The 12,222-nt window shown below is 26.5% G+C and overlaps 1 protein-coding gene across 2 annotated transcripts in view; it reads right to left on the minus strand.

Annotated features, from left to right (window-relative positions):
• LOC129743716 (calbindin-32) overlaps positions 1 to 12,222 on the minus strand; it is a 266,038-nt gene that overhangs the window by 11,906 nt on the left and 241,910 nt on the right. Inside the window, exon 11 of one of the 2 annotated variants that reach the window (XM_055735838.1) lies at positions 4,561 to 4,581. The exons of the other annotated variant lie outside the window; for it this stretch is intronic. Within the exon in view, the coding sequence (XP_055591813.1) occupies positions 4,561 to 4,581 (21 nt within the window). The remainder of the gene's footprint in view (positions 1 to 4,560; positions 4,582 to 12,222) is intronic. 2 annotated transcript variants of the gene reach the window in all.

Consider the following 12,222-nt stretch of genomic DNA (forward strand, 5'->3'; position numbering starts at 1 on the left):
CCGATGAGACGGTGACGTGTTCGGGCTCAGAAGCCAGCTCGGACTCCGAAAGTCTAGCTTCTGAGGAAATGGATCTTCATCAAACATCGATCAGCGCATCTCAAGGTATGATGACCAGGAATAAAAAGAAGGTGCAACGTTTGCGTAACAGTGGAGGTAAGGTAGACGAAGTTAGCAAAGCTAGTCCGAAAGTAGGTTAGTTTCCTTTCTGCTTTTTACCAGTAATTGAATTATTTTTTTCTTTGTTATTTTCTTTTTACATATTTTTTGTTCAGTTATGAATTATATTTTGAGAATAGCTTCTGTTAATTTGAATAGTTCTAATAGCTTGGTCAACAAATTCCTTCTACGAGATTTTGTGTACAATAATGATGTTGACATACTGTTTCTACAGGAAGTATGTTACTCTAATTTTTCTTTTATTCCATCACACCTTTCATTAATAAATTTAAATGATTCAGGATCGGGAACCGCCATTTTGTTGAGATCATCGCTAGAGTTTTCTGAACCTTTATTTGAAAAAAGTGAATATCTTCAATTATTGTTTATAAAACTAATTACGTAAATGTTTACGCACACTCGGGAACCAATAAAAAAAAAGAACGAGAAAATTTATTTATTAACGACCTTTCTTTGCACATAGCTAAACCAAACTGTTTCCAAACTGTTATTGGCGGCGATTTCAACTGTGTTTTGAATCCCATAGATTCAAGCGGGAGCTCTAATAACGTATCGTCAGCATTAAAGAATGTTGTTAATTTACTTAAACTGAAAGATATTGCATTAGAATTTAAAAAAAACACCCACACATTTTTCACAGGAGATACCTCTTCAAGACTGGACAGATTCTATATTTCAAACAACTTGTCGAATAATGTGCTGGATTTTTCTACTGTTGCTGTTCCTTTTTCTGACCATTGCGCAATTTTAATGAAACTTAAAGTAAATCAAGACTCTATTATCAATAAAGGCAGAGGATATTGGAAAGTTAATTATTCGATTCTTAAAAATTGCTCGGCAAATGAACGCTTTGTTGAAAACTATCAAACATGGAAGTTGCGTCAATTATATTTTAATGATAGAAATAGGTGGTGGCACGAGGTTGCGAAAAATAAATTAAAACAATTTTATAAACGCGAAAGTTGGACGTTGAATAATTCAATAGCTAGTGAAAAAAGTTATTTTTATGCGAAATTAATGGAGTGGATGCAGAAAAAGAGCCTAAATATTCCAACACTTTTGGACATAGGTGTAATAAAATCAAGGCTACTCGAAATTGAAACAAATAGGATTAAACACTTTTCGAATAACTTAAATGAAAATAGCGTTCTACAAAATGAGTTAACAAATATATTTCAAGTTGCGGCACATGTTAAACGTATTGAAACTTCTGCAAATTTCAAACTTATTGATGATGGTATTTTAATCACTGAAAGTAATGTGTTACTGAACAAAGTTTTTGATTTTTACACAGATTTATTTTCATGCAAAGTTAATTCTGCACAAAATGAAGAGAACGATCCGATTAACAACTTAAGTAAAAATTTGAACGACGAAGATAGATCATCTTTAATGAAAGAAATAACAGATGATGAACTTCCGTATTGAAACGTTGCTCCAAGAAAAAAAGTCCCGGTCCGGATGGTTTGACCTATGAGGTATATATTAATCATTATGATCACTTCAAAGATGATTTACTTTTTATTTTTAACGGTTATTTATCTGGATCTATTCGCCCACCAAAATCATTCACAGATGGTATTATCACATTAATTCCTAAGAAAGGTAATAAGTCAAGTTCCTTGAATGATTTTCGTCCAATAAGTTTATTAAACTGCGACTACAAGTTGTTTATGAAGATTTTAGCTGAACGTTTAACGAATATACTTCCCAAAATAATAGGACCCGGACAAGCAGCTTTTGTTAATCCAAATTCTTGCGTTGAAAACTTAAAAGATGTTAGAAGAATTCTCACAAAATCAGTAGAAAGTGCTAAATTCAAAGGAGCATTAGTCAGTTTAGATCTGCATAAAGCTTTTGACCGTGTAAATCATGATTATCTATGGAAAATTTTGGAAAAATTTAGGTTCCCGCCTTCTTTTATCAACTGCTTTAAAAATTTATACGCTAACGCTTGTTCCAAAGTACTCGTAAATGGTTTTCTTACAAGAGAAATCAAAATTAACTCTTCAGTTCGACAAGGGTGTCCGATGAGTATGATTCTGTTCATTCTGTATATTGAACCTCTTATTAGGCATCTCGCGAATGAAATCAATGGTGTTCTTGTTTACGATAAGTTTATTAATGTAATTGCATACGCTGATGACCTGGTAGTTTTCGTAAGGAATGATAAAGATTTTGATATTTTATTTGAAATCATAGATTCATATGGCCTTTACGCGCACGTTCAGCTAAACAAAGACAAATCCGAATTTATTAGAATGAATAAAGCGATTTTTGGTCCTCAAAAAATTCGAGAGGTTGATAGTGTGAAAATTCTGGGTGTAATATTCGAAAAAACGTGGAATTCTTCGATTACAAGTAATTATAATAAACTCATAAGTTCAATAAAAGGCACTTTGATAAAGCACAATGTTCGGGCTCTAAATCTCTACGAGAGATGTTTTGTTTTAAACGTTTACATTTTGTCAAAACTATGGTATGTTTCGCAAATCTTTCCTCCTCTGAACAGTCATTTAGCGGAATTAAAATCCGCTTCAGGGAAGTTTATTTGGAACGGTTTCATTTTTAAACTAAACAGAAATCAACTTTACTTAGATTTTGATAAAGGAGGATTGAAACTAACAGATCCAGAGGCTAAAGCTAAAGCATTATTTCTGAAAAACATATTTTACAATCAGGATGTGGACGGTGGTTTTGCTTTGGAAAACTATCTCATTGAATCAACGACAAATTTCGACTTACCGACAACTAAAGCTCTATATAATTATTTTTTAGATAAAATGCAAATAAAACCCGATATAGAAAATAAAATGTCAGTTGAATGGACAAATGTGTGGGGAAATTTGAATTATAAACTCATTTCTTTCCAAGATCGCTCATTAGTTTATTCTTTTGTAAATGACTTGATACCAAATAAAAGAAAATTAGAAATGTACAATGTTGGTAATTTGAAATCAGTAATTTGTGAAAAATGTGGCAACATAGATGATAATATGCATCGTTTAAAATCATGTAAAAATGCTAATGCAGTTTGGAAATGGTGCGAAAGTATAATAAAAAATCGTCTAAAATTAAAAATCAATGACATTGATAATATCTTACAAAAAATTATTCCAAATAATTGTAAAAAACTTAAGGCAGCATTATGGTTGGTAACGAAAGCGATTTCATACAATTTGAGGGTGGCCGATCCTAGTTTGTATGTTTTTAAAAGAGAATTGAGGGAAGTGAGGTGGAATAACAGAAAGCAATTCAAAACGGAGTTTGGTGTGCATTTAAATATTTGTTGACCCAAGTTTTGAGTATGGCAGTAAGATATGAGTTAGGCTAGTTAGTTGACCATGTAATGTAAAAACACGATTTTTAGCTTTAAAAAAAAAAAAAAAGAGTTATCCTGTGTATGGAAATATTTAAATTTAAATACCACTAATAATAAAAAATCAAATTGGATAGTTCAAGGTAATATAAAAGCAAACAATAACGGACTCAATGGTAGGAAAATTTATGGAAGTCAATTGCCATGAATATGAAATCAAACACGGTGAGATGAGACTATTATCGCCATAAATGAATTACGATTTAATGATGATGATGATGCCATAGCGCATTACAATATGAACACAACAAACAGATAAATCTATCGAAATGAACATATAACATCGACATGCTGCTGCTGACTCGACAAGCCAGGAGCTATAAATGCGTTCTACAATCGAAATTGAATCATGTTGAATGGACAATCAAATAGAGCTAGATGTGGAAAAATTTAATTCACTACGGGGTTTATCTATATAGGATTTATTTAGCTTTTACTTTTATTGTTTACGACTTCTGGTGGATGTGTTTACATTTATTTGTCAAAGGGTTTTTACTGAAGGGCGTGTGTGAGAGAGTTGTGCATTGTTGATGTTGGTGTATTTTTGTTGTAACAACTCGTAGCAAAAATAGTTTCAAACAATATTTCTTACTCTCTGAATTTTTGTTTGAGAAAAAAAAAATAACTGGAAAATATGACTGTACATTTGAAATTTGAGAAAAAAGTTTCAATTTTGAAACGCCCATGAAAGTAAGCAATATTGTTTCGATGTTTGAAAATAGACACTTATCGACTACTACTTATAACTGTTTTATATTAGATTTGAACATGATAACGCTGTTGATTATTTTAATAGTTAAGAGAAATCGCGAAACTGTCTTTTAAAGTTCCAATCAAAATCAAAACCAAAACGAAACGTTTTGCCAGTTTGGAAATACAAAATCAAAAGACTCAAACTACCAGCAAAAATTGCAGCCTTCGGCTTAACATATTCATAAAATGGTAATCAAAATACATTTTAAGACAACTTTGGAATACCAAAACTCTCTCCAAATACTCACTTCTTCATCAATTCTGCCCTCCTGTTAATGTTTATTTTGATGTTACATATTTCATTGTTTGTTTTTTTTTGTTTTGTTTTGAAGAAGCAATCATTCGCATTTGAAATGTTTTATTTTTGTATGTTCGTTGTTTTTATTTTTAATGTTGAACAGGTTTTATTTAGGTTTATTTTTAAAGATTATTTTACAAAACAGTGCATTTGCGTTCATCATCCGTGATGTTTTTTTTGGATCGGTCGGTGCCAAGCGAAACAAAATTTTCGATCAGAGTGGTGTTATAATTGAAATCGGAAGTTGGTGACGCGTGAGATATTTTTTTTTAGTAGGGTGCATTCGATTCGTGGATAGGGTTAATTGGTCATCGAGAGTAGGAAAAAAGCATAGACAATTAAAGCACAGTGAGTTTTGATTTTTTTTTATTTTGGGTTATTGATAATATAAATATATTTATTCGCTTTTGGGTTTTCACAATTTTATTCACAACAACAACCAGTTTTATCGCACAAATTTGTATGATGAACTATTTTCTCAAACACACTCTTTATGTTTAGTAAAGTCCACACACACAGAGCATTTTCGAAGGATTGTATTTTTTTTTCTAAGAAGTATTATAAACGATCTTTACTAAAAGTGAACTATTTAGTTTTAGCAATTTTTAGTCGAATTAACGAGTTTAAATTATCCAAAAACCTGTCTATAGAGTTTTTTTATGATTTAAAATCACGTTTCAAGTCGTGGGTAGTAAATCATTGAAAATAAAAAATTGCTTGAAAAAAATCATTTTCAAACAAAAGGTGTATACATCCGACAAAATAAATGATAAATACTTATCAGATAAACTCACTAAAAATACCAATCAAATAACTCTTCCCACCCCTTTCAAAAAACTGTCAATTACAAAAACCCATTTATGGGCTTGGTAATCAATAATAACACACCAACTGTTCAAAACCATCAGCCTCACAAACAACAAACAATTACCTACTGCATTGCAAAAACTCACATCGATCACTGGCAGAAACGTCCTGCAAGAGAAAATGCCTTCGGGCAGTATACAGTTAAACCAGTTCAGTACATCGATATGAATTAAATATTGGCCCAAGCTAGGTCATTATTCAACGCCATGTTTCGGAGAATCCATTCGGACGTTTTTTTTTATTCATTGTTGATGTATCGGTAGCACAAGATTTCACAAACAATAGTTTGCAATGCAAAACAAAGGACTTTCATTCAAACATTTAGAATCTAGATATTCGAAGGCCTTTCGATGCAATATCGATTAATTTTTCTTCGATTACAAAGGTTTTATTTTCTGAAAAGCAAACTATTGAACTTTATTCCAAGTAATTTTGCTATGATTCTATGCAATAAAATTTTCTTGTTGGTTGAGATTTTTTTTGAAAATGTTTTACACCGTTTTCGTAGTGACCGAAACTGAAAAAAAAACTCATAGAAATAATCATTCCTACCAATCAAAAGTGTAATTGTGCAAACATTGTTTGTAATTGAGTTTTCATTAACCACAGCAGCTTCCATTCGAGTTGCACCAGAAAATAGCTTTCCCGCAATTGTGTAAATAATATTGAAATTGATTTCCAACCATCAGGGTACACCCCTTCTTTGTTGGTCTCAAATAAATCAATTCCCGATCTGCTTCCGGAGGTTTATTTTGGATGAATTTTTTGTTATCGTTGTTGTTGATTGAAAAGCGAACCGCAATAAAACATACTATTTCAACAGCTTTTCATTTTTGCGGCTTATTTGACAACAAATGAAAATCCTAAGGACTTTCAGTACTTGGTATTAAAATATAATATTGATCATTTCCCATAACGAAATACGGCTAAGGAAAATTATGAAAAAAGTTCAAATTTTTGGGTTTTTGATGTAATTTTTGTCAATTTAATTGTCAGTTTTCATTAATTTTATATTTGATATAATTATTTGTCAATATTTGTCATTTTTATATTTTTTTTTGTCAATTTTTGCCGAATTATGTCATTGTCATTTCATTTTTGTCATATTTTCAAATTTGTTGTCATTTTAGTCATATTTTGTGATCTTTTGTCAATTTTTGTAAATTTTTGTCTTTTTTTAAATTTTTGTCATTGTTTTGTAACTTTTTGTCATTTTTGGTCAATTTTTGTCTCTTTTGTCTTTTTTTTTTTTGGCACATTTGGTATTTTTTTGCCATTTTAATGTCTTTTTTTGTAATATTTTGTCATTTAGGTGTCTTTTTACCAATTTAAAGCATTTTTCATTATTTTTTACGCCATTTTTTATCATTTTTGAAACTTATAAATTTTACTAAATTTTTTTTTTAACTTTTTTTGATTTTTATCATTAATCGTCTTTTTTGGTAATTTCTTGACTTTTTTTTACATTTTCTGTCATTCATTTGTTTTTGTTGGTCATTTTTTGTAATTTTTTTTGAAATTTTTTTTAATTTTTTTATATTTTTTTAGTTATTTTTATAATTTTTTTGTCATTTTCTGTTTTTTTATGTCATTTTAATGTAATTTTTTTGTCATTTTTTATAATTTTAGTCATTTTCTTGTAATTTTTTGTAATTTTTCGTCATTTTTGCCTTTTATTGTATGTTTTGTATATTTTTTGTAATTTCATTGTCATTGTTGAAAAAAAATTTCAATGAATTTTTGACATTTTTTGTAGTTTTCTTTAATTATTCGTAATTTTTGGGATTTTTTATTGTATTTGTCTTTTTTAACATTTTTTGTCACTTTTCGTCATTTTTTGTCATTTGGCAAAATTTTTTGTAGTGTTTTTTCAATATTTGTTTTTTGCCATTTTTATTTCTTTTTTTTTTCATTTTTGTATTTAATTGTCATTTTTGTCGGTTTTTCATTTCTTTTTTATTTGTTGTCATTTTTTGTCATTTTTGGTCATTATTTGTCATAAAGTTACTGTCTTTCTTCTTGTAATATTTAGCAGATTTGGAATTTTTTGTTTATTTTTGGCATTTTTTTGTCAATATTTTTCATTCTTTGTCAAGTTTAGTCCTTTTCTGTATTTTTTTGTCGTTTTATGTCTGATTTTTATCAACTTTGTAATTTTTTCATCTTTTGTAATTTTGTGTCATTAACTTAACATTTTTTTGTAATTTTTAATAATTTTTAATCACTTTTTCCTCATGTTTTTTATTGTAATTTTTGTTAAAAAAAACATTAATTTTCAAGATTTTTTGACATTTTCTTAACATATTTGTAATTATTATTGCATTTGTAATTTTTCGTAATTTTGTTTTTGTTTTTCATTTTTTGTCTATTTTCCAGTTTTCGTCATGTTTTGTCATTTTGTATAATTTTTAGTTTTTTTTTTCATTGCCTGTTATTTTTTGCTATTTTCGAACTACGGCCATGAATTTTTTTGACTTTAGTTGTCATGTTTTGTCAGTTTAAGAAATTTTTTTTCTAATTTTTTTGTCATCTTGTGTCATTTTTTGTAATTTTTTGTTAATGACAAAAATTACAAAAGAATAGCAGAAAACTTACTTAATTCAGCAAAAAAAATTTAAAGAAGAAAAAAGATTAAAAAAAAATACAAAAAATTACAAATAATGAAGAAATTTTAACAATTGATAAAAAACTTGAAAAATTCAACAAAAATTGTAAAAAATTAAAACAAAAAAAATAAACAAAAATATTCCAAAGAAAGTTAAAAATTTCAAATAAATGAAAACAAACTCAAAATTGTAATTTTAATAATTTTCTTGTAATTTTTCGTATTTTTTTGTTATTTCTTGTTATTTTTTTTTAAATTTCTGTTATTTTTTTTGATTTTTTTTATTATCTTGTTATTTTCTGTAATATTTCGTAATTTTTTACAGCTTACTTTTTGGAATTTTATAGAATTTTATGCATTTTTTTTCTTAATTTTTTGTAATTGTTTTTTGCAATTTTTTTTCATTTTGTTTGTTTTTTTTTGAATTTTTTAAATTTGTGTGTTTGCTTTTTGATTTTTTTGTAATAATTTTTTAAACTTTTTGGATTTTTTTGTATTTTATTTCAAAAGTTTTTAAATTTTGTTAATTTTTGTTAATAAGTTTAATTTATTGTTATTTTTGAATTTTTTTCAAAACTGTTATTATTTAGAAAAATGTAATTTTTGATTTTTTTTTGTAATTTTTAATAATTTTGTTGATGTGATATTGACTTTCTTTTCTGAAATCGGCACTGCAGTCTTTTTTCGAAATGATGATTATTTTATTTCTTCCAACGTTTCGAGACAAGGTTGGTCTCATCCTCAGGGAAAACTACAAGGTTGTTATTTCTAAACTAAACTTACCAATAATGGAATATAATGATTAATTTAAAACTATCTCACAGAACTTTTCAACGGTGATTTTGAAAGACTGAACAATCGGCTTTTTTCAAAATAAAGTGTTGCTTGCGTTTTTCAGTTGGGTATCTGTTTGATTGTTGTCTGTTGTTTGTGTTGAAGGGAGAGAATTTGTGTTTTTAACAATTTTCGGGAGAGATTTTGTTTAAAAATTGTGTTTCTTCAGGTTGTTTAGATTTCAGGAAAGAAAGCCAATACCACGTTTTTTGTATTTTTTTTTTAAATTTATTGCCATTTTATTTATTTATTTATTTTTATTTTATTTTTTGGAACCTTCTGCCGTTGTGTATTTTTTTGTTATTTTTCTAATTTTTTTTAGTTTTTTTTTAATTTTTTGTTAATTTTTGAAATTTTTTGCAAGTTTTGCAAAACTATTTTGTAATAAGTTGTAATTTTCATTTTTTTTAAATTTTTTTGTAACGTTTTGAAACTTATTGTAAATTTTTATAATTTTTTGCAATAAATTTAAATTTATTTAAAAAAAATTGTAATTGCATAACGTTGTGAATTTTTTTTTAAATTCTGGAATTCTTGAGTATTTTTTTGTGTATTTTTCGTCATTTTTGGAATTTTTTTAAAAATTTTTAACAATTGTTTGTAATTTCAATTTTTTTTCAGTTTCGCAGTATTTTGTTAAAATAAGTAGTTTTGTCATTTTTGTAAAATTTTTGATTTTTTAAAAATTTTTCCATTTTTGCCATTTTTGTCATTTTTGTCATTTTTGTCATTTTTGTCATTTTTGTCATTTTTGTCATTTTTGTCATTTTTGTCATTTTTGTCATTTTTGTCATTTTTGTCATTTTTGTCATTTTTGTCATTTTTGTCATTTTTGTCATTTTTGTCATTTTTGTCATTTTTGTCATTTTTGTCATTTTTGTCATTTTTGTCATTTTTGTCATTTTTGTCATTTTTGTCATTTTTGTCATTTTTGTCATTTTTGTCATTTTTGTCATTTTTGTCATTTTTGTCATTTTTGTCATTTTTGTCATTTTTGTCATTTTTGTCATTTTTGTCATTTTTGTCATTTTTGTCATTTTTGTCATTTTTGTCATTTTTGTCATTTTTGTCATTTTTGTCATTTTTGTCATTTTTGTCATTTTTGTCATTTTTGTCATTTTTGTCATTTTTGTCATTTTTGTCATTTTTGTCATTTTTGTCATTTTTGACATTTTTGTCATTTTTGTCATTTTTGTCATTTTTGTCATTTTTGTCATTTGTGTCATGTTTGTCATTTTTGTCATTTTTGTCATTTTTGTCATTTTTGTCATTTTTGTCATTTTTGTCATTTTTGTCATTTTTGTCATTTTTGTCATTTTTGTCATTTTTGTCATTTTTGTCATTTTTGTCATTTTTGTCATTTTTGTCATTTTTGTCATTTTTGTCATTTTTGTCATTTTTGTCATTTTTGTCATTTTTGTCATTTTTGTCATTTTTGTCATTTTTGTCATTTTTGTCATTTTTGTCATTTTTGTCATTTTTGTCATTTTTGTCATTTTTGTCATTTTTGTCATTTTTGTCATTTTTGTCATTTTTGTCATTTTTGTCATTTTTGTCATTTTTGTCATTTTTGTCATTTTTGTCATTTTTGTCATTTTTGTCATTTTTGTCATTTTTGTCATTTTTGTCATTTTTGTCATTTTTGTCATTTTTGTCATTTTTGTCATTTTTGTCATTTTTGTCATTTTTGTCATTTTTGTCATTTTTGTCATTTTTGTCATTTTTGTCATTTTTGTCATTTTTGTCATTTTTGTCATTTTTGTCATTTTTGTCATTTTTGTCATTTTTGTCATTTTTGTCATTTTTGTCATTTTTGTCATTTTTGTCATTTTTGTCATTTTTGTCATTTTTGTCTTTTGTGTCATTTTTGTCATTTTTGTCATTTTTGTCATTTTTGTCATTTTTGTCATTTTTGTCATTTTTGTCATTTTTGTCATTTTTGTCATTTTTGTCATTTTTGTCATTTTTGTCATTTTTGTCATTTTTGTCATTTTTGTCATTTTTGTCATTTTTGTCATTTTTGTCATTTTTGTCATTTTTGTCATTTTTGTCATTTTTGTCATTTTTGTCATTTTTGTCATTTTTGTCATTTTTGTCATTTTTGTCATTTTTGTCATTTTTGTCATTTTTGTCATTTTTGTCATTTTTGTCATTTTTGTCATTTTTGTCATTTTTGTCATTTTTGTCATTTTTGTCATTTTTGTCATTTTTGTCATTTTTGTCATTTTTGTCATTTTTGTCATTTTTGTCATTTTTGTCATTTTTGTCATTTTGGTCATTTTTGTCATTTTTGTCATTTTTGTCTTTTGTGTCATTTTTGTCATTGTTGTCATTTTTGTCATTTTTGTCATTTTTGTCATTTTGTCATTTTTGTCATTTTTGTCATTTTTGTCATTTTTGTCATTTTTGTCATTTTTGTCATTTTTGTCATTTTTGTCATTTTTGTCATTTTTGTCATTTTTGTCATTTTTGTCATTTTTGTCATTTTTGTCATTTTTGTCATTTTTGTCATTTTTGTCATTTTTGTCATTTTTGTCATTTTTGTCATTTTTGTCATTTTTGTCATTTTTGTCATTTTTGTCATTTTTGTCATTTTTGTCATTTTTGTCATTTTTGTCATTTTTGTCATTTTTGTCATTTTTGTCATTTTTGTCATTTTTGTCATTTTTGTCATTTTTGTCATTTTTGTCATTTTTGTCATTTTTGTCATTTTTGTCATTTTGGTCATTTTTGTCATTTTTGTCATTTTTGTCTTTTGTGTCATTTTTGTCATTGTTGTCATTTTTGTCATTTTTGTCATTTTTGTCATTTTTGTCATTTTTGTCATTTTTGTCATTTTTGTCATTTTTGTCATTTTTGTCATTTTTGTCATTTTTGTCATTTTTGTCATTTTTGTCATTTTTGTCATTTTTGTCATTTTTGTCATTTTTGTCATTTTTGTCATTTTTGTCATTTTTGTCATTTTTGTCATTTTTGTCATTTTTGTCATTTTTGTCATTTTTGTCATTTTTGTCATTTTTGTCATTTTTGTCATTTTTGTCATTTTTGTCATTTTTGTCATTTTTGTCATTTTTGTCATTTTTGTCATTTTTGTCATTTTTGTCATTTTTGTCATTTTTGTCATTTTTGTCATTTTTGTCATTTTTGTCATTTTTGACATTTTTGACATTTTTGTCATTTTTGTCATTTTTGTCATTTTTGTCATTTTTGTCATTTTTGTCATTTTTGTCATTTTTGTCATTTTTGTCATTTTTGTCATTTTTGTCATTTTTGTCATTTTTGTCATTTTTGTCATTTTTGTCATTT

Source organism: Uranotaenia lowii, chromosome 2 (assembly GCF_029784155.1).
Source record: "Uranotaenia lowii strain MFRU-FL chromosome 2, ASM2978415v1, whole genome shotgun sequence".
NCBI lineage: Eukaryota > Metazoa > Arthropoda > Insecta > Diptera > Culicidae > Uranotaenia > Uranotaenia lowii.